A 24,161-nucleotide genomic window follows, 5' to 3' on the forward strand; every position below is an offset into this window, starting at 1 on the left:
GTATGCTAAGCAAATAAGCTGAGAAGCCAGACTATACAAAGGAAAACATGGCATCAGGATTGGAGGAAGACTCATTAACAACCTGTAATATGCAGATGACACAACTTTACTCACTGAAAGCAAAGAGGATTTGAAGCACTTACTGATGAAGATCAAAGACTATAGCCTTCAGAATGGATTACACCTCAACATAAAGAAAACAAAAATCCTCTCAATTGAACCAACAAGCAACATTACGATAAAGGGAGAAAAGACAGAAGCTGTCAAGGATTTCATTTTACTTGGATCCATAATCAACGCCCATGCAAGCAGCAGTCAAGAAATCAAACAACACATTATCTTGGGTAAATCTGCTGCAAAGGACCTCCTTAAAGTGTTGAAAAGCAAAGAGGTCACTCTGAGGACTAAAGTGCACCTGACCCAAGCCATGGTATTTTCAATCACCTCATATGCATGCAAAAGGTGGACAATGAATAACGGAGATCAAAAAAGAACTGACGCCTTTGAATTATGGTGTTGGTGAGGAATGCTGAATATACCATGAACTGCCAGAAAAATGAACAAATCTGTCTTGAAAGTAGTACAGCCAAAATGTTCCTTAGAAGCTAGGATGGCTAGACTTCTTCTCAGGTACTTTGGACATGTTATCAGGAAGGACCAGTCCCTGTAGAAGGAGGACACCACGCTTGGTAAAGTAGAGGGTCAGCAAAAAAGAGGAAGACCCTCAATCAGATGAACGGACACTGTGGCTGCAATAGTAGGCTCAAACATAGCAACAATTGGATGGCGAAGGACCAGGCAGTGTTTCGTCTTGTTATATACAGGGTCGCTACGAGTCAGAACCATTTCAACTGCACCTAACAAAAGTGAATTATTATCTACATTTCTTTGGTCTATTTCTTTCTTCGAGTTGGTCTAGGGCAGTGGTTTTCAACAGAAGACATACTGCACCCAGCAATATTTAGCAGTATACAGAAACATTTTTGGTTGTTGCAACTTCAAAGGGGAAGGAGTGAGAGGTGCTCCTGTTATCTATCAGGTAGAGGCCAAGGACGCTGCTAAACATCCTACAATAAACAGGACAGTCCCTGACAACAAAGAGTTTTCCATCCCAATACTGCCAAGCTTGAGAAACTCTGCTGTAGCGTTTACTGAACGCATCTCTAACATTAACTGTTTCCTTCAAATAACAGTACATCAAGTCATGTACAACGTAAGAATCTTATGGCAGTACCATTTCAATTCCTCCTTGCTATCCTGCTAACACTGTCATACACTATTAGCTGTTTGATACTGAGCACTTAGCTCATCTACCTCTCTAAGGCTCAATTGTCTTCATGAGAAAACTGGGAATATCTACCTTATAGGCACTGTGTGAGAATTAAATAGGCAAAGTGCATATAACTGTGCCTTTACACCATGGGTACTAACTTCTTGGTAACAGTATTATGATTACTATCAATGTAAAAGATTGTAGTTGACTTGAAATGATGGAGGAACAGATTGACATTTATATGACTAAAGGCCCTAGGTATATTAGGAAAATCACTAATACCTGAAGAGAAACCCAAGCGCCCTGCACCCACACACGGTTAGCTTTCCTCCAAATGCCTCTCTTGTACTCTCAACCTCCAAAATGATGATGACCCTGTACCCTACTGGACTGGCTGGCCAGGTCTGACGCAGAGGAGAATTCCAAGAATCTTCTGGCCTCTGATACATAATCCCCTTTATTTACCTATGCTTAATTGAAGACATCTGTAAGTGGTGCCACACAAAATGTAATTCAGACTTAGAAACGTCAATAAAAATGTCGGTAAGGGAGGGGTCCAATGTAAAGTGTGGGGCGGGGGGGCACACCAGCAGCTACAGAGCCACACGGAATCAGGAATAGAATGGAAATATGTTGGCTGACTTGACGAGGTGATAAAAGCTCTTTTCCCATAAAGCTTAAGAGTTCTATTAGTCTTGCGCTTACAGGAATGTAAAAGGGTCAGCCCCACAGAGAGTAACCGACTCCACACACATGGCTCCATTCAAATGACAACATATCAAATTACTGATGTAATTACTATAACCTGACAATTTCATTAGATTCTTGTGGCAGTTAACTATTTAGAACTTAGAACAAAGGGACATGCTCATTCATTAGTAGTTTTTGTGGACAAAATGAAATTTAGAGCCTCCTTCATTTTCAAATGTAAGTTTCGTATATTTTATGATCTCTGCCAGAAATTATTGTTCCTTTATTCAAAATTAGAGGAGGTGTCTGGACATTTACCATACTTGTAATTTTCCTTCTCCAGCTAAAACATGAGCTTAGCAGCAAAATTCCCTATTTACAGGCTGATTCAGTTTCCCAACATTCTCCCGCCTTGGCTTTGCTTTGGCTTCCAGCTCAGTGCTGCTGGGGGAGTCTTGGTAGCACCCACCACTAGCTAAGCCATCAGGTGGCCACTGTGAAATTCCAGGCTAGAAAAATATCAACAAAAAGCCCTCAAAGTATTTCCCGCCAAGAAAAGAGAAGCACCTTGGTCTGAACTTTGATCATGATACTTTCCCTTCTGTTCTCCACCAAAGAGTAAAGTGTCCCCACAGATCCCAAAATTTAAACAAACTAGAAAGATATAATTCAAAAACATATTTGTTTGGCATACATAAAAAATGGCATGGTGCTGTCAGACCTCGTCACGTAACCTCATGACAGGGGAGAAGAATCACCATCAACAACAGCCCAAGGCTGATTCCTGTGAAGCCTACCTCCTCTGTCCAACCTTTTTACCAATTTTGACACCAGCTGTCCCTCCCACGGTATTCTGTGCTTCTCTGCTGTATTTCATAATTTGTTGCAATGGACTCCCAAAATTCACAGACCATACTCACGGTTAATTGGTTAGTTGTAACAGGGTACAACTCAGGATCAGGTTCACGAAGTATGTAGGCAAAGTCTCCCTTTTTAAGTGTAGGACAATTCTCTCAGCTCCTCTCTGCCATGCAGGACTCTCACAGCCCTCTTAGGACAGGCTCCTCTTGCTCCCCCTCAAGACATGCTCTCTCTCTTAGTGCTTGGCCTCTCAGCCCCTCAGCCTGTGTCCTGCTAGGACAAGTGTTAACAAAGCTCTTTAGCTCTGCCAGTAAGTACCCGGAGGCACCCCACTCCACCAGTAAGCCTTAGGACCAAAGGTGCTCAGTTCTCTCACTCTGTGGGTTGGCACACCCACTATCGCTGCCTCACTCCATGAGCTGGGAAGCCCACTACACCATCTCGCACCAGTCTCCTGGTTCTGCTGCCACCATTTCTCTGCCATGCTTCTCATCATCTCACGCCATCTCTGGTTTTACAGTCCCCTTCTCTGTCTCTTGGGTCTAGGAGGTTCTCAGCACAGGGACCCCAGGTCCAAAGGATGCACTCTGCTCCTGACTCTTCTTCTGATGGTAGTGAGATCCTTTCTCTGTTCTGGGATTGGCTACCTTTTAAGTCTAGTAGGATGGCAAAACTGACCAATCCCCTTGTTAAGGTTCCATACACCTTATTTGCATTGTCCCATCTGCATAAGGATTCCATGAACCTTATTTGCATTATTAGCAATGCTGTCCAATCCCCTTTGGAAGCCACATGGTCCCAACCAATCATTTTGTGGGGGGTCACAAAAGAGCCATACACAGCAATTCACTGCACTGCAGCTACCATAGGTACCAGGTCCTATCTATAACTGAGAGACCCATAGGTGGAAAAGACAATGGTTCTGTTCTTAAGGAGCTACAATCAAGCTGGGAAGACAGAGTGTTAAATATAAACGTCAGACCTTGTCTACTTTTAGTTTAGTCCTGACAAATTATGGTCTATGCTTACTACTCTCAGTCTCATCCAATTCACTTGTTCCTTTGTTTGTTCATTCATTCATACTACAAATATTTTTTTGGTGCCTCCTATATAGCAGTTATTGTAAGTAAGAATAGAAACACAAGGCAACAAGAAAAACAGGGCGCTCTTTTCACTGAGCTTATATTCGAGAGACGTCTCTCGGTGAGTGCTCCTGGGAGCACCTTGCCATTAGTCAGCATTATCTTCAAACAGCCGGCCACCTGCCCAGTGAATGGACATCAGGTTCCCATCTTACTACTCTCCATACAGGTTAGCCAACCCGGTCTGCCTGCCTTCTGCTGAATACCTTTATTCCTGGTCACTCCTCTAAGCTCTTATCGAAACAAGAGTCCAGCCTTAAACATTATCAGCATTATCTCTTCATCTAAGTTACTACCAGCTCTTTTGTCGTCAAGGCTAGGCCCTGTTTCTACATCAAATGAGAGATTGCCTGGATGGGAATCTGTATTCGTTTCCTACAGCTACAATAACAAATTATCATAGGCTTGGTGGCTTAGAACAGCAAGAATTTATTCTCTCACAGTTCTGGAGGCTAGAAGTCTGAAATCAAGGTATCAGCATGACCATGCTCCCTCTGACGGCTCTAGAAAGAATCTTTCCTCATCTGGTCCAGCTTCTGGTGGCCCCAGGCGTTCCTTCGGTTGTGGCAGCATCACTCCAACCTCTGCCTCCGTCTGCACATGGCTTCTCTGTTTCTGCTCTCTGTATTCTCTCTCTTCTTCTGATAAGGACACCAGTCACTGGATTTAGGACCCATCCTAAATCCAGGATGATTTTATCTCGAGATCCTTAACTAGTTACATTTGCAAAGACCCTATATTCAAAAAACATCACATTCTGAGGTTCTAGGTGGACAGGAATTTTGAGGAGGCACTATTCATACCACTACAACATCCTAGTCAAATTCCAGGTTCCAAGAACCATCATCAAAAATGCTCCAATGTCCTGGACACCCTTTTAACTCAGTACAGAAGTCACTCCTGAGGTTCACCCTTTAGCCAAAGATTAGACATGCCCACAGAACAAACAATACATGTAGCTTAACCATGTACACTAAACTAAATGGGCACACCAGCCTAGGGTCAAGGACAAGAAGGCAGGAAGGGACACGAAAGCTGGATAAGTGGAAATGGGGAAACCCAAGGTCGAGCAGGGGAGAGTGTAGGCACGTCATGGGGCTGGCAACCAATGTCACGAAACAATATGTGTATTAACTGTTTAATGAAAAACTAATGTGCTCTGTAAACCTTCACCTAAAACACGATCTTTTCTTTAAAAAATGCTCCAATGCATCTCCTTCCCCATTGTGGCTCCTTCATGGACGAGCAAAATTGTATATCACTGTTGCTGTGAGTCAGGATCAGTCGACTCAACAATGATGGGTTCCCTTTTTCAAAGGGGCTGGTTGTCTTAAGCTGCAGCTCAGAATGCTATCTCATTCTCTGCACATCTGGTAGCTTTCCTTTATCTCGGAATTTCACCGCTGGATTCTCTGTTCCATACTGCAGAATCATGATGAGGATTCAATGAGAAGGCAAATAAAGTGCCGAGAGTGGTCCCGATGCTTTAACAGGAGCTCGATACAGGCTACGTTCTTTGCTCTTCCCTGATCAATACATGGGTTTTAGAACAGTCTCCCCAATCAAAAGAAACTTCCTCAATGACTACCTCTGCCTGTGACCTCTCCAGCTCTCTTTTAACACCAGAGTAGTTTATACATAACATGGCTGATTTACACAGTTATGGGAATGATGGAGATACAACAAGGCTGTTTAAAATGAAGGACTGATTGTACTTTAATTACTGAAAATGTAATTAAAAAACAGTATAGCCAATGACCTGTTATGAAAATTCCTATAAAACCTGAATAGCTGTAACTTAACAAAAATTTTCATCAAAAAAGTCTGCATTCATCCATCAGTGTTTTTTAATATATGTGCCCATCAAAGTGACCACTCCTAAATTATCAAATAAATGCCTAACAGACGATACCAATGATAACATTAAATTAGTAATTCTAGTATTAAGATCAATGAGGAAGTTCTTACCTCCAGAGGTGAGCTGCAAAGGAATCTTGTGAACTTCAGGGTTGAATTTGAATAGAATCAATTTCACCCAATAAATGGGCAGCCAAAGAGAACAGAAAAAAAGAAAATTATTATAGTCTTCCAATAGTAAACCTAAAAGTCTACATAAAATTAATGTTTTCATACACTGTATAATTCATCCACAGAGTACAGAAAGGTTCATCATCCTAGTCCATATTAGGTACCCAACTATATGAATTAATTTAAACAAACATTTAAAAATGTGTATGAAAGCAAATACGATACAACAAATTAGTCCTAAATATTTCATTCTTTTTAGTTTTCTCTCATAATCCCTACATAATAATACACCCTCCAAGGGAGGAATCAATATTTCCCTGACCCTAAATGTCAACGGTAAAATTTAGTAAAGGCCAAGAGATGAAGCAGATATAAAACAGTGGGAGAACTAAGAAAAGGAAGAAATAAAAAAGTCAGGACCCAGTGAGGAGGCCGTGTAAGCAAGAGTGAACAAAAGAGGAAATGGAATCCCAAACTCCATCTGAGGGCACAATTAGGCACTTTGGCCTCGATATTTACCCTGTCCCACCCTCTTTTCCTCAGTCATTTATGCAGATTTTCTTTTTTGCTCCCCATAAGCACATACAGGCTTCTGGAATATCATCTGAAACTAAGCGCTCTCTGCTGCCTATTTCTTAGTTCTTAAATAAAGAAATATGAACTTCTTGGGGTGGGGAGGGGCGGGCATGAACAAACAACAAAGCAAATTACAGCTCAGCCCTGAAATGAGGACTTCATACATAATACATGATGAAATGCCTAATATTTCCCTCTCTGATATTACTTACAGAACCAACATTTCAAATCTTTAGAGTTACTATAATAATAAAATACCCAAGCAGTATAAATTCTCGATCTTCTAAATGCAAATTAACTACAATAAAACGTAGTGCTAAGGACTGTTTCCAAGCACTCTTGAACTTTTCTCTCCACAACAAAGCTAGCATGTACTCACTGGGAATATAAACAATTTGTATTCTCTTTTAGAGATACACATTGAGATAGTTACCAATGAAATCATATGACATCTGAGCTTTCCTTGAAAATCACTTGGGGGAAGAGTAATAAAAGAGAGTGCCATAGATAACACAAGACTAGTGATGATGGGAGATGAAGACAAAAAGCCCGAGGCAACAAGCAACATTACAGGGTTCTCTCTACTTTGTGAACATTTAAAGTTCACAAAATATATCAGACACCCCCCTGAAAAGCAAATACATTCCCATTAGTGCATGCCAAACCCATGCGATTTAACTAATAACATTTAGGGCCCTGATGGTAAGGCATTTTAAAACAGACTATACAAATTTTTTCTAAATTTAAATTACATCAATAAGCAATTCAATTATACCAACTGTTAAGAGAACTTTCTGAAAGTGCAAGTTATACCAAAATATTAATTTTCATAATGCTGATCTGACACAAAAGATTCTATTGAAACTTAAGATGCAACCCTTGTGGCCTTCAATTCTTTTTATGAAAGCCACACTAGGGCAAACCCCACCTTCCTTCCACCAGTAAAAGGCACTAATTCAAAGACTGGCCAATTTTAACAGTGGAGAAAAATGAGACATAGGGAGTTTTTTATTTTAAAATGAGAAATCTGATGTCTTCAGGGTTTTTATGCTTTTCCCCAGTATGTACATGTAAACTACATTATACACATTATAGGTTTGAATCTAGAAAAGTTCAAGTTCAGTAGCAATTGCTATATCAATTAGGGTGGAAGTTATTTTAAATAACAATAAAGAGAAGCATATAGAGCTTCTCCAAGAAAACGAGTGTCTCCCTGAAGCTCCAACCATCTGTACACATCTTTGTTGTCTGTTGTGTAACGTTTGTATTATCATAGCTATTTCAAAAAACACCTAAAAATTCCTGTCCTGTTTGAAGCTGCCAAAACATGAAATACATAAATAAAAGTTCTCCATCCCTAAAGCAGTAAAAACAGAATAACAAATCACAAGACACAATCTCGGTCCTGTTCACAGGACATGAAAAAGGTTTCAAAAAATGCTGCTTCTCTATTACAGTATCAGAAAAACCCACAGCTGTTTCACTTCAGTTAATTACGTGGTAAACTCTTTCATAATGAAATTACACATACTACATGCAATCCAAATGGCAATACTTAAAAAAGAAAAATAAAGCACACGTAAACGCAGACCACATTTTGTATTCATACTGAAATTTAGCAGTAGAAACAGGTACCTTTTAACAAATACCACCATGATGTCTGATCAGTATAAAAAAATGAAAAAAAAGACAGCGGCCACAGCTGATGGCCCAGGTTAATACCACTGTTCTAATACAGCTCTCCTATTCTATTCAATAAGGAATATTGCACAATGGCTCTGGTTAATAGGTGTTGAGAACAACCCTATTCTAGAAACTTAGACATAATATTTAGACAATAGAGAACTATATCTTTTAGACACTATCTTACTGATATTACAGGCAGGAACGTCCATCTTCATTTCAGAAACAACTGGAGGTAATCACAGCCATACTGCTCTCTTTCTGCATATCCATTTTCCATACCACCTCTAGGAAGCATCTCCTCCAGGCGGCCCCTGAGCAGTGCCAGATCAGCAGTCAGGAAGTTGGATGATCAAGCCCCTAGTCCTGCAATACGCTTTAGAATGAACATCTTCCTTGCATATGGACTCACATATGCCGTGCTGCCTGCCTGTGTCGGCTTGGTGAACTACCTATTTCATCGACTACAGATTTATAAAAGGGTTCACGGCTCCTCTCTGATACCCCTGCAGCTGGCCTTCCTTTAGGATCTGAGCCCGTAGGGTCGCAATGACTCATTAGTCAGGGGCCCTGCAGATGTTAACCTCCAAACCAGGAAGTGTTTCATCAATAAGAAAAAAAAAGCGCACACCCACGGTCAAGTCACCAACAACACCGGGAACAACGTGTCATACAGAGAGTACCTGATACTGCACTCAGAAACTGTTATCACAAAATGAATGAATTCAGACTTCTGAAGATAGCATTATCTTATACTTTTGAAATACAAACCATTCCTTTCCCTAAACCCTACCATCAAGTCAATTTTAAAAATAAAATGACCTAACACAAAAGCACTTGAAGAGCCTTACCAACGTAGACAAGAGTATTATTCCACCAGTGGGATTCGATTTGTATGCCGTGTAGGTAATGCGTAAAAAACACTTTATAGGGGCCTATTAAAGCAGGACTCCACTTAGAGTTTATGGCTCTAATACATATGAAAAAAGGAACAAGATGACTGATGGTGGACTTCTCAACCTTAAACAGGCAAGGTTTTTTTTTTTATACCAAAGGACAATAATTAATAGTATTATCAATTTGATTCACTTTATAAAATTCATAAAAATTTTAAATCATTAATTATTCTATCATACCTTGAATCTTTTAAAAAAGCATAAGGACCATGATCTGTTTAGAATCCAGGCATAAAGGGCAGCAGTCCAAAAAAAAAACCAAACCTATTGCCGTCGGTCGAGTCCATTCCAAACTCACAGCAACCCTATAGGACAGAGCAGAACTGCTCCACAGGGTTTCCAAGCAGTGGCTGGTGGATTTAAACTGCTGACCTTCTGGTTAGCTGCCACAGCTCTTAACCACTGCACCACCAGGCTCCAAAGGCAACAGTACTACTTTAAAAATCTTTTGGGCCTCTAAGAAAAGAGAAGGATACACAGAGATCAACGCTCTTGTTCTGTCGTTACTTACCGACCTCACTTCCCTTAGAGCACTCTCACGGACCACTCCCGGGGCCACGCTCTAGTCTCTACTTATAGCCTGTCTCCTAACCTTGTCTCATTCCCTCCAGAGAAGTCTAAAGGGCTTTATACTCAATGTTCACCAAAATTTTCTATCCAGTTTTCCAAGTGCACAAAATAGCAGTTAGACTTCCCATCAGTTACAACTAGTAAATTTCTTTAGTTTCCCGTGGGAAAAATTCCTGCCAAGTATCCCTTCTGTGGAGTAACTGCCAAGAGATACCGAGGACAAAACTAGCAATCACTTAGATGACGACAGGTTGAGTAAAAAAATTCAAGTTGACCTTGAAGAATTAGACGTCATCTAAAGATCAGAATGACGTGAATTAGGGAGAAGCACAAAAGACACACAAGTGAGAAATAAAAAATTAAACAGGACACAGGGCAAAATTTATCTTAAAGGCCCTCTGGTCAAAGTGATAAGAAATGGAATATATTATCAGATTATCAGCAATTTTAATTTTTATGCACTTTTAACGTTAATACAAACCTATGAAAAGCTTTTAGAAGTGTTTTGAAATTAATTTGTTAGCTAAAATGTGCAAGGACCATCCAGGCCTTACCCATCAGTGCATTCCCAGGGTCTACCATAGTGAGTGGAACATACCAGAAATTAAATGTTTATATGAGTGACTGGAGAGTAAAATCACGTTCTTCCACAGCCCCGAAGAAAGAAATATGGAAGCCATTCTAAGTATAAAACTCTGAGCTATTTCTAGGATATATAAACGCTAACAAATATATAATACACCACTATTTACAGACCTGTACAAATCCATTCCCTATTCTTACATGTTCTTAACAACAGAATTACGCTCTGGATAAATAATCATATATATAATATGTTCACTTGCCTTTTAAAACTAACTACTGACTAGCGCGAAATCAACAGTTTTTTAATCATGTAAGCAGTTACCAAAAGTTATTTGGCATATAAAATGAATTACCACCGGAGAAACACCAACTCCCCTTATTGAGACCAGTCATCAATAGGTAGTATTGTTCACTTGTCAAGTCATTACCAGGGGGTCATAAAACTTGATGCTCCTTAGATTTAATGGAAAAAACAGACCTAAAATACAAAAGCTAGAGACAAATGGCGCTCACAGCAAGATCATTTCTATCACATGAGCTTTGCACTCACTAAAATGTGCTTAACTCGTTGTGGGCGAATTGCTCAACACTCTCGCTCAGGAAATTAAAAGCAGCTTTTACTTATTATAGTAGGACAACTGTCAAGAGCTTTCGACATCATTCGAATATTCCTTTTTGCATTACAGCACAAGTTTCAAGAACACGATTTTTTTCTGAGTAGTTTTCCATGCAGCAACAACCAAGCTCTCACTTCAGCAGTTTCTTGAGAACAGTCGCCTCAGCGACTCCTTCACTCAGTGAATATTCACTAGCCATCAACTCCATTCCGGGCACTCAGCTGGCCACTGTGTGTGTCTTCTGCCTCTGGCACGCTAGTCTGAGAAGTGGGTGTAACAAGCGCAAAGTAGGCAGTAGATTAAAAAAAAACAAACCAAACCAATTGCCTTCAAGTTGATTCCGACTCATAGCAACACTACCACACAGAAAAGAATTGCCCCACAGGATCTCCAAGGAGCGGCTGATGGGTATGAACTGCCAACCTTTTGGTTAGCTGCCAAACGCTTACAGTATCATGCCACCAGGGCTCCATGCACTAGATTAAGCATCAGGATAAATAGATTTCTCAAGGATTTCATTTTACTTGGATCCACAATCAACAGCCATGGAAGCAGCAGTCAAGAAATCAAAAGACGCATTGCATTGGGCAAATCTGCTGCAAAGGACCTCTTTAAAGTGTTGAAAAGCAAAGATGTCACCTTGAAGACTAAGGTACACCTGACCCAAGCCATGGTATTTTCAATCACATCATATGCGTGCAAAAGCTGGACAATGAATAGGGAAGACTGAGCGAGGGTTGACACCTTTGAATTGTGCTGGTGAAGAATACTGAATATACCCTGGACTGCCAAAACAACAAAACGTACCTGTCTTGGGAGAAGTAAAACCAGAACATTCCTTAGAAACAAGGATGGCGAGACTGTGTCTTACATACTTTGAACATGTTGTCAGGAAAGATCAGTCCCTGGAGAAGGACATCATGCTCGGTAAAGTACAGAGTCAGCAGAAAAGAGGAAGAATCTCAATGAGATGGAATGATACAGTGGCTTCAACCATGGGCCCAAGCATAACAACGATGGTGAGCATGGCGCAGGAACGGGCCGTGTTTCGTTCTGCGGTATACAGGGTTGCTATGAGTCGGAACCGACTCGAAGGCACCTAACAACAACAACTCTAAGTATAAGGAAAAAACTCATTACCAGAGTTAAAAACAGAAACACCTATAGTTTCTCTGTCTCCAATTCTAAGAAAAGCAATTAAGTAATGTACATACAAATATTTACTGGATAATAATACATTTGACCTGTTTAATATGGCATGAAGAACAGGAAGAGTCAACAAAGTATTAAAAGCTATTACTTTAAGACTGAATTACATATTTTTTGCATACATTACTTTTTTCTTTGAAAAAACTGATCCTAATTTAATATTAAAATTTAAAGCGTGTTTCTTAATTTCAACAAATATTTGAGTTAAAATGGAAAAACAAAGAAAATTACAATTCCATTTGCAAGTGTTGACTGAATAGACCAAAAGCATTACCTATTTGTCCTTGTCTTATCTCTGATGATTCTGAGCAACTAAAGTTTAGTCAACAATTACCCGACCAAGCACCTTATGTGTGTGAGCTTATTTAATCCTCACAATAAGCCCTGTTGTACTACGCCCTGCCCCAATGTTTACAAATTTGAAACCTGAGGTGCAGAAAGTTGAGGAATTGGGGGACTTGTGCCAGGCCACACAGGTAATAAGTGGGGGAGCTGAGATATAAGGCTGGAATGTCTGATCAGAGCTCATACTTGCACTCTTGCTCCTCAGCGTTTGTATCATCCATATTCTTATTTAAAAATATATGCAACTGTAAATATAACAAGCTGTCACGTGGTAGTACCGGTATCATCTTTACGCAATTCAACCCAAATAATTTATCACTGGACACAGTTCCCAAGCAGGTAGTTAATCAAGACACAAAATCCATTTCATTGCAATCACTCCATATGAATAAGTTACATCTTAACTAGGGGTCATTTACCAAGCTACCTCAGAACTTCAGATGTTTAAACCAAAGGCAAAACCCCAGAAGAAAGCAAAAAGAATTAAAATAAGGAATCAAAAAGGTATCTTCCTAACGCTTATGGCCCTGACTCACAGAAGACCCACGTCCTTCTCCCATTTCCCTCTGCACTATTACTTTACTAACACCTCCAACAAAATTGCTGACCTAGTTTCCAAGCCAATGACCAATACGCCCGAACTCCCACCCCTTACACCTGGTCTACTTCTTCCATAACACTTGCTTCCTCCTAACCTATTACTCAATGGCACCTAACAACAACAACCTATTATACAACTTACTAATTTATTATGTTTATTATTTATTGACTATCTGAGCATCCCCATCCTCACCCCAGAATGTAAGCTCCATGGGAACAAGGGATCTTTATCTGGATCTACACACTCATTTGCAGACTATTCCAAGTGCTGAAACAGTACCTGGCAGGTAGTAGCCGTTCGATAAACAGTGTCGTTAACACATTTGTTGTTGTTGTTAGCTGCCATCAAGTCAGTTCCAACTCATAGTGACCCTATGTGCAACAGAACAAAACACTGCCCAGTCCTGCACCATCCTCACAATCATTGCTATGTCTGAGCTCATTGTTGGAGCCCCTGTGTCAATCCACCTCACTGAGGGTCTTCTTCTCTTTCGCTGACCAAGCATGATGTCCTTCTCCAGGGACTGATCCCTCCTGATAACATGTCCAAAGTTGTAAAATGAAGTCTCATAATCCTCGCTTCTAAGGAGCATTCTGGTTGTACTTCTTCCAAGACAGATTTGTTTTTGTTAGTTAACACATTAATAAATCACAAATTAGGAAGGGAAAGAATGCTAAAACTAAACAACACAACAAGAGCTGAGAGCACAGAAGAAAAACAGATTAAAACACAGGGCAACTTTACAGAAAAAAGCAGTGATCCGAGGATATGTGGCACACCAAAAATTCAGCAAGAGCAGAATAAGAGCAACACAGTAAGATCCTCCTGATGGCCCATGAGGGCCATGAGCAACAGGCAAGTCTTGCTCAGCGCTCTGCTGGAGAAGGCATGGAAGAACGCACTGTACTTGGGGAAGACTGCCATTTTAAGTGATTAAAGTACATAAACCCTTGGAAATAAAAATATGTCAACGCTCTGAGAAATCTGCTTATGTTGAACACTCATTAATTCAACATGTTAACGATGTTGAACACTGTTATGCTGAACACTGTATTAATTACTCAGGCCCACTTCAACGTCTTCATAAAGCAACAGCACGGTCTAGCGTAAAGCACTGACATTTCTAGACATTGCTCTGCCACTAACTACCCACGTTATCTTGGACAAATTACTTTAGTTCTCTAAATAAGAGTGGTTAATTTACACTCATTTTTTTTTTATACACAGAGTTATTATACCAAAAAGAATTAGTCGCTATTCAACCATTTCAAGAGGTGGCATATGATCAGGAACCGATGGTACTGAAGGAAGAAGTCCAAGCTGCTCTGAAGGCACTGGCAAAAAACAAGGCTCCAGGAACTGATGGAATATCAATTGAGATGTTTCGACAAACAGATGCAGTGCTGGAGATGCTCACTTGTCTATGCCAAGAAATATGGAAGACAGCTTCCTGGCCAACTGACTGGAAGAGATCCATATTTATGTCTATTCCCAAGAAAGGTGACCCAACCGAATGTGGAAATTATAGAACAATATCATTAATATCACACACAAGCAAAATTTTGCTGAAGATCATTCAAAAACGGCTGCAGCAGTATATTGACAGGGAACTGCCAGAAATTCAGGCTGGTTTCAGAAGAGGATGTGGAACCAGGGATAACATTGCTGATGTCAGATGGATCCTGGCTGAAAGCAGAGAATACCAGAAGGATGTTTACCTGTGTTTTATTGACTATGCAAAGGCATTCAACTGTGTGGATCATAATAAAGTATGGATAACACTGCAAAGAATGGGAATTCCAGAACACTTCATTGTGCTCATGAGGAACGTTTCCATAGATCAAGAGGCAGTTGTTCAGACAGAACAAGGGGATACTGATTGGTTTCAAGTCAGGAAAGGTGTGCGTCAGGGTTATATTCTTTCACCATACCTATTTAATCTGTATGCTGAACAAATAATACGAGAAGCTGGACTGTATGAAGAAGAACAGGGCGTCAGGATTGGAGGAAGACTCATTAACAACCTGCGTTATGCAGATGACACAACCTTGCTTGCTGAAAGTGAAGAGGACTTGAAGCACTTACTAAGGAAGATCAAAGACCACAGCCTTCAGTATGGATTATACCTCAACATAAAGAAAACAAAAACCCTCACAACTGGACCAGTGAGCAACATGATGATAAACGGAGAAAAGATAGAAGTTGTCAAGGATTTCATTTTACTTGGATCCACAATCAACAGCCATGGAAGCAGCAGTCAAGAAATCAAAAGACGCATTGCATTGGGCAAATATGCTGCAAAGGACCTCTTCAAAGTGTTGAAGAGGAAAGATGTCACCCTGAAGACTAAGGTGCGCCTGACCCAAGCCATGGTATTTTCAACTGCATCATATGCATGTGAAAGCTGGACAATGAGTACGGAAGACCGAAGAAGAGTTGACGCCTTTGAATTGTGGTGTTGGCGAAGAATACTGAATATACCATGGACTGCCAAAAGAACAAACAAATCTGTCTTGCAAGAGGTGCGGCCAGAATGCTCCTTAGAGGCAAGGATGGCGAGACTGCGTCTTACATACTTTGGACATGTGGTCAGGAGAGATCAGTCCCTGGAGAAGGACACCATGCTTGGCAGAGTACAGGGTCAGAGAAAAAGAGGAAGACTCTCAATGAGGTGGACTGACACAGTGGCTCCAACAATGAGCTCGAGCATAACAACGATTGTAAGGATGGCGCAGGACCGGGCCATGTTTCATTCTGCGGCATACAGGGTTGCTATGAGTCGGAACCGACTCGACGGCGCCTAACAACAAGGTCCTTTCCCCTCTGTAGTTGTACAATGCTATGAGTTTATGATCTTAGGTAAGATTTTAGAAATTACTGACCAAAAGAAACTTTAAGGAAAAACGTCCCCAGTGCTAGCTTTTACTCCACCTCTTCAGGTCTCCCCCAAAAGTAACATTATGCTGGGAATACAAGCATGCCTCATACAGAAGCTTTGGTAATTTAAACCACCACCAGTGACAGATGCCTCGCCACACACCTTGAGACAGACCACAATACAGCAGTGCACCCTGACCTAGTAGCTGCTCCTGAAAAGTCGTTTTTGTTTTTATTGAATTATTCAAATAGTTGCCTAAGCCCTCTACTTTATTCAGCTAAATCAGCCCAGGCCTTAAAAATACAAACACATAAAAACCCCAAATGCTCAGATCTTGGCATCATTCAAATTCTATTAACTCTATGCCAGAGTCATATATTTATAAAATGGTCCCTGTCTAGACATGATACAGTCTGGCTTCTTAGGAGAACTGAAGGAGAGTATCGGTCTCTACGGTGAACCGCTTTCTAGATATGCACTGTTATTGTTTTCAGATACATAGAGTGCAAGGAAGTTAAGAGGGAAAAATGAAACTCAAGTTCGGAAAAAAATATTTAAAACCTTTAACAAGCAAAGAATCACTTGTAATGATCCCATTCACTGCTTCAGTGCAAATTACTTCTAATCAATGGCAGAAGAAAAGCCTTTATCCCTATTTCCTGGGTCGCAAACACGCAACTTATGCATCCACACAGGAGCAGAAGGGAGCCACGATGGAAGAGCAAACCCGTGCTAGGTCTAGAGCACCCCCTGGTGGTTGGAGTGAGACAGTACTCCAACATTCGTCCATCTTTTATTTCTACATGGGGTTAGAAGAGCCCCCTCGTCTCTTTCCCCCTTTTCCACACTCACTGTTCAATCGTGTATACCTGCATGTAAGATAACTTTCTCAAAAACAGTCATCTCTTAGAAGCTGAGGTCTTCTATACCTACATCTCTCCTACAAAGTTCTCTGAACTAATTTAGAAAAGAGTGCTTTCTGGGAAAGCACAGTATCCTGAAATGATCTCAATCGATGTAAGTTTTAGATTCACAGATCACCTGATGGAATTAGGGAAAAAAAAAAAATACTGAAGCATTTATGGTGAAAGGAAATGCTATCAGGTACTCGTTTTCACATAATCCAGCAAAAAACAAAAGCCTCAAAAATATCACACCCCATAGTTTTTCTAAACAGCAAAGGAATAAAACCCATTGCCGTCTAGTCGATTTTGACATATAGTGACCCTACAGGACAGAGTAAAACTGCCCCACAGGGTTTCCAAGGAGAGACTCATGGATTCAAACTGCCGACCTCTTGGTTAGCAGCTGCAGCTCTTAACCACTGTACCACCAGGGCTCCAGCCAACGGGATAGTGCACCTTTATAATGAATATCCCACGGACTGCCAAAAGAACTAATCTGTCTTTGAAGAAATACAACCAGAATGCTCCTTATAAGCAGGGATGATGGTGAGACTACACCTCATGTACTTCAGGAGGGATCAGTCCCTGGAGAAGGACATCGTGCCTGGTAAAGCAGAAGGTCAGCAAAAAAGAGGAAGACCCTCAACAAGATGGCATGACACAGTGGCTGCAACAAGAGGCTCAAGCGTAACGATTTTAAGGGTGGCACAGGACCCAGCAGTGTTTCAATCTATTGCACACAGGGTCGTCACTATGAGTGGAACTGACTCAATAGCACCTAACAACAACAGAATTTTCTGTAATACAATGTCAAAAAAATTTCAGCTAAAATCCATGTTTATATCATACAGAATTACTGGCTACTCTGAGGAACAAAGATTCTTAAATGTTGGTTATCTATTATACACAAGCTAGGCCATACATTACTCCAGCAATTTATATTGCATAATTTTCTGAAAATCTATTATCTACCTGAATGATTGAAAATAGTAATGGAAACAAACACACCGGGGTAACTGATCAAGTCCTCTATAAGCTCACTATCTTCAGTCATGTGCTACTTTTGTAAAAGTGTTACTAAAAATTGACTTGCCATTTTGGGATATCCAAACAATCTATATTTATTTATGTTCTCATCAAATATCTCAAAAAATACTGAGTGGTTTTTAGATAATTATTTTACGGTTACGAACAGAGTCAAAATGGACTCAATACCCTGATATGGTTGCCTGAAGTCCCCAGATTACTCTGCTGCCTGTTATTTACCTTAAATGTTTTACAACAAGAGCAAAAACGTACTTTCTTGAACATAATTAAATCAGTTTCCCCATTATGTTAACAAAACCACACCCAGTGAACTGCTGCTCAAAGCCCCTGAAGAGAGTTAGGAGAGCAGGGAAGCTCATCAAAGACGCTTTTTTTCGCTTCTCATTCTGCCGCAGCACAAGAACAAGCACACTGGCTGTCTGCTCATATAGAAAACAGCAGTCACGTGCAGGAGGAAGTTATTTCCGCCCTCCAGGGTGAGAATTAGCTTCCTTCAACATAAAACACCAGACTTCGAGGCTGAGAAGCAAAGTGTTGTTAGCTGCTGTCGCGTCCCACAGCAGAACAAAATGCTGCCCAATCCTGTGCCATCCCCATGACCAGATGTAGACAGGACCACTGTGATCCACAGGTTTTCATTGGCTGACTATCAGAAGTAGATTGCCAGGCCTTTCTTCCTACTCCATCTTAGGCTGAAGTGCCACTGAAACCTGTTCAGTATCACAGCAACAGGCACGCCTCCACTGACAGGTGGTGGCTGTGCCTGAGATGCAACTGGTCAGGAATCAAACCCAGGTCTCCCGCATGGGAGGCAAGAACTCCACCACTGACGCACCAAGCTTCCTTCAGTATAAAACATCAGACTTCAAGGTTGCAACGCAATGCAGTATGCCCAAATCGGTCTCTCTCGCAGCTGGCCCCACCGGCAGCGGGCACTCATTCTCTAGTTGCGAGCAGGGGAATCAAGACAAGAAGGTGAATACCAGTTGGACCTTCGGTGAATCACTCCTCAAAGCTTCCATTTCCTCAGAGTAAAAGGGAGTAACAGCAGCCCCGTCCCAACATCACAGAGTTGCTATGAAGATCAAGTGAAATAAAGGTTCTAAGTACTTTCAAAATTGTTATAAAAAGATAAACTGAAGTTATTTTTAGCCCATATAGAAATTTCCTCAAAAATCACACAAGAAAGCCCCAGAAATACAGCCCAAGAGACTGACCAGACACAACATTTAATATTAACTGAGATCTCTCCCTAAACACACTCCTTTAGAATCTCCTTGACAGCGTTGCAAATTTAAGAAATCACAAAATAAAACTTCTATACATCTCTGTGGAGCCCTGGCAGTGCAGTGCTTAAGAGTTTGGCTGCTAACCAAAAGGTCAGCCGTTCAAATCCACCAGTCACTCCCTGGAAACCCTATGGTACAGTTCTACTCCGTGCTAAGGGTCACTATGAGTCGGAATCAACTAGATGGCAACGGGTTTGGTTTTGTTTATAGATCTCTATATTTAAAGAAGAATTAATCCCAACTATTTGTAAACTTTTCAAAAAAAATAGAAAAGAAATACTTCCCAACTCATCCTGCGAGGCCAGAGAAAGACATCACAAGAAAACCACAGACCAACATCTTATAAATACAGATGCAAAATTCTCAGCAACATACTAGTAAACCAAATACAGAAACATATACAAAGGATTATATGCTATGATCAAGTGAAATTTATTCCAGGTTGGTCTACTTACTATCCAAAAATCAATTAATGTAATACATCTTTATCAATAGAATAAAGCACAAAAACCCACGATCATCTTGATAGATGAGAAAACATTTTGACAAAACCTAACAGCCCTTCAGGAACTCGGAACAGAGGGAATCTTCTTCAACCCTATGATAAAAGGTACCTTCAAAAAACCCACAGCTAACATACTGGAGTCTCCGGGTGGTACACATGGTTAACAAGCTTGGCTGCTAACCATACAGTTGGAGGTTGAGTCCTCCCAGAGGTACCTTGGAAGAAAGGCCTGGTGATCTACATCCAAAAACTGAGCCACTTAAAACCTTATGGAGCACACTTCTACTCTAACACACATGGTGTACCATCATACTTCATGGTGAAAGACTGAAAGTTTCCCCCCCGAGATCAGGAACAAGACAAGGATATCTGCTCTTGCCACCCCTGTTCAATACTATACTAGAGGTTCTAATCAGGATAATTAGGCAAGAAAATGTATTACAGGCATTCAAAACGAAGAGGTAAAACTATCTGTTTGCAGATGACATGACCTAGAAAACCCTAAGGAACCCACTGAACAACTACTAGATAATGAGTTCAGCAAGGTTATAAGTACAAAATCAATATAAAAAAATCAACCGTATTTCTATGCACTAGCAATGAACACCGAAAAAATGAAATTAAGAAAAGAATTCCATTTACAATACTATTTACACTCTGAAAACTATAAAACAGTTAAGAGAAATTAGAGGAAAAAATGGGAAGACAGCCTACATTCATAGATCAGAAGACATAAAATAATGTTAAGATGTCAATACCCCCAAATTGATCTACATACGTAAAACAAGCCCTATCAAAATCTCAGCTGACTTCTTTGAAGAAACTGATAAGCTGATCCTAAAATTCTTACAGAAATTCAAGGCGCCAGGAATAGTTAAAACAATTCTAAAAAAGAACAAAAGAGTTGGAGGGCTCACACTTCCAGATTTCAATCTTACTACAAAGCAACAGTAATCAAAACCATGTGATACTGCCATAAGGAGAGGCACGTAGACCAAAGGAATAGAAGTGAGGTCCAGAAATAAACCTTTACATTTACAGTCAACTGAGTTTAACAAAGGTGCCACGGCAATTCAATGGGAAAAGAAGATGTTTCACAGATGGTTGTGGGTAACTGGATGTTCACATGCAAGAGTGATGTTGGGCCCCTTCCTCACACCATACACAAAAGAAATCAAAATGGATCACAGACCTAAATGTAAGATGAAAACTATAAAACTCTTAGAAGAAAATATAGGAGTACATCTTCATGACTTTGGGTTAGGCAAAGTCTTTTAGCTATGACACCAAGACTCCAATTCAGAAGGTCCGAAGTGGGGCCTGAGATTCTGCATTCCAGGTGCTGCAGAAGCTGCTGGTCTGCAGACCTCATCCTAACTAGCCAGGCTCCAGGAGACCCAGAAAGTCATACCGCTCTCAGGGAGCATGAGCCACGAATGCTACCATATTGTCTCTTTTAAGCTTATGCACTCTGTGTCATTAAACAAACTGAAGACAAAAATCAAAACTTTAATTCACTGGCATCTTTCTTCCACCCACCCCTCTCCCACTCTGACAACTATGAATCTCACTCGTCTCGATATCCTCAGCACCTAGCACACCCCTGGAAAATAGCAGGCCCTCAATAAGTGCTTGTTAAATGATGCCCTCTATACACTCCCCACATGCTTCATTTCCACCTGCTTCTTGGTAAGATGTTTTTGTTGACTGGCTTGTCTTTCTTGTTTGATTATAAATTCCTTGAAGACAGATTCTTCCCTTTGTTCTGGGGCACACATGGGCACTCACTAAATGTCTAATGACATAAATGGGATGCCTGAACATAGTAAGATGCTACATTCAGGTTCCTGGAGAGACTACATAAGAAGAACATATCCTGAAGTTGCAATCCTTCCTTCTGAGGAATTTAAAATGTTCAAATGCATGACTTGTGTTCATAAAAGTTTGGTATTACACACCGAAAGGCTTACCAGCTCTACTTAATAAATAAGAAAATGGCAAGAAAATATATTACGCCATCATATTATGCTTCTTCACAGACAACCTCATCAACATCGGAAAGAACGTTTAACAAACGGTACCTCAGTCTTCCCACATTCATCAGGCGGATCCTGGTGTATGGTCATTTGATACTTGACATATAAAGAAAAGGACTGGCTGAAGGACGACTTGAACTCTGGGTCCTCAAAAGAGACAGGTACTAACCTCACCTTCAGAGCAAGGAAAATACAAGCAAAGGCTATTGAAACATTTACACTGGACGACGTGCTTCTGAAGGTGAGGCTAGAGTAGCATCTCCGCAAATCCACTTCCAAAGCTCAGCACTGGAATTTGTCACGAAATGGAATAAACCCTGGAACGGGTTGACTGGCACAGAGCCTGGAAGGCTAACTTTATAGTAATTGAGATAAAAACTGTAAATTCCTAAGGGCCAGAGCAATGGTTTGTTTCTCTAGTCGCCTATTATAATTTTCTGCAAACACTGCAGTCAAAATCACCACTGCCTACTATGAGAAGTATCCTCGCGGCTACTTTTCTGACCTGACTCACATTGGGTGTTTTAGGCTGTCTCCCCTTTGAGGTTTACTCCTGGGTAACGTAATTAAGAAAATTACAAGCATATTAGGACTTCTATTAAAACATTTTACTATCTTAATTTTTTAGTCTCAGTTATGTACAGGAAGTACATTAACAAACACTTCAGCCGCTATGAACTTTTTCTGAATTTTACATGTGGATGAAGCATATTATCAGTGTTGTGCAAAGTATGCCGACCAAAAAAATACAGTGTTTTGCTTTTTTTAACTCAGAGCTCTATGAATACTAAGTATTATTACTAACTTTTAGACGAATGCAATCAAACACAGCAACTTTAAATAAAGACAATTTATCTCATGTGTTACTTTCCAATTTAGAATTATACATGGCTGGCACTTAGCATGGCAACAGGCGAAACTGGCACTTTCAGAATGCTCCTTAATTCACAGTCCTATCTCTTTGCAGTAATGCTGCAAAGTGACTATAAATAAAATGTACCAGAAATAAAGAAGGAATTCATAGGATGACAGCAATTGGAGGGGAAAGTTCCGTTTGCACGTAAGAACCACGCGTGGCCCGCTGACCTGGCTCACAGTTGGTTTATCAGGTGGATCCTTGTGAACAATCATCTGGTAACGTTTATAGATCTGATAAGACTCCTGAAATGTGGCTTTGAACTGAGAACTTGGTGGAGATGACCTCACCACCCTCACCTTCAGAAGGAGTTAAAAACAATGCTCATTAATTCATTCATTCATTCCACAGACTAGGTATTCACAGTTACTCCCATCCAAAAAGATACAAAACAAATATTAATGTATAAACATATTATAATAACATTTTAACATTAAAAAAATCAACCAACGAGTAAATAAGTTATTTCTCCAGCTCACAGAACTTACAGGAACACAAGGCAGGGGATCCTCTTTAAATTCTACGGCTCAGCTCAGAAGCTGACTGAATTATGTAAGCCCGCCTGTATTACAAAATCTCTAGCACACATGTCACAAAAAAAATACCCTTTTTGTTGTACATAGCTCACCTTCATAAGTCTTTCCAAAGAACTAAAACTGTGAATATACTTTTCGGAAACTTCTTTATTCATTCTTACTAAGTCTAACCTTAACAACGTTTTTGTAAGTGTAAAAGTCAACCCTCACAAGTGTTCCTGTTTGACGGCAGTTAGGAATGAAGACTCTGAAGTCAGATTCCCTTTGTTCAAAATGTGATGCCGCCATCTTGCTCAAGTACCTCGGCCTCTATGTGCCTCAGTTTCCTCCTACATAAAACGCAGATAAGTCATGGGCACACAGCAATTGGCTGCCATTTGTTGAACCCTATTACTTTAGTATCACTGTTATTACTACCAAAAACTACTAATAAATAGCTAAGATACAACGCTTTAACTTTTTATAAGACTATCCAAAACCTGCTGCCCTAAAGCATCCCAGCATGTGGGCTATGAAGCCGACTTTATTTTTGGGCTCCAAAAATCTATAACAAAAGAGGCACAGGAAAATGAAGCTTAACTGTAAAACTTCAAATGGAAGAACAGAATGACAAAATATTCATGCTGACACTAATAAAATGTACTACATGGAAAACAGCTAGAAGGATAAAGGAGATACTGATCAGTTAACATGTATTAACAGAACTGGAAAAAGAAAATCGAATGCAATATAATAAAGGCATAACTGGAAATTTGTGTGTGCGCATGTGTACACAGCACACGCACACGTTTTGAACAGTTCTTCTGTGAAGAAATGCAGCCCTGGTGGCGTAGTGGTTAAGAGCTTGGCTGCTAACCAAAAGGTGAGCAGTTCAAATCCACTAGCCTCTCCTTGGAAACCCTATGGGGCAGTT

The 24,161-nt window shown here is 40.4% G+C and overlaps 1 protein-coding gene across 10 annotated transcripts in view; it reads right to left on the reverse strand.

Annotated features, from left to right (window-relative positions):
• ATE1 (arginyltransferase 1) overlaps positions 1-24,161 on the reverse strand; it is a 162,581-nt gene that overhangs the window by 109,928 nt on the left and 28,492 nt on the right. For 7 of the 10 annotated variants that reach the window (XR_007513512.1, XR_007513513.1, XM_049856100.1 and 4 more), the window contains 2 exons: positions 22,883-23,011; positions 5,935-5,967 (listed from right to left, as the gene is read on the reverse strand). Coding sequence is in view for 8 of the 10 variants with exons in the window: in XM_049856100.1 (XP_049712057.1) it covers positions 5,935-5,967; positions 22,883-23,011 (162 nt within the window). In the remaining 2 variants the exon portion in view is untranslated. Of the gene's footprint in view, positions 1-5,934; positions 5,968-21,841; positions 21,971-22,882; positions 23,012-24,161 lie in introns of all 10 variants that reach the window. The other 3 variants (XM_049856098.1, XM_049856094.1, XM_049856096.1) reach the window with 2 other exon arrangements.

Source organism: Elephas maximus, chromosome 16 (assembly GCF_024166365.1).
Source record: "Elephas maximus indicus isolate mEleMax1 chromosome 16, mEleMax1 primary haplotype, whole genome shotgun sequence".
Lineage (NCBI taxonomy): Eukaryota > Metazoa > Chordata > Mammalia > Proboscidea > Elephantidae > Elephas > Elephas maximus.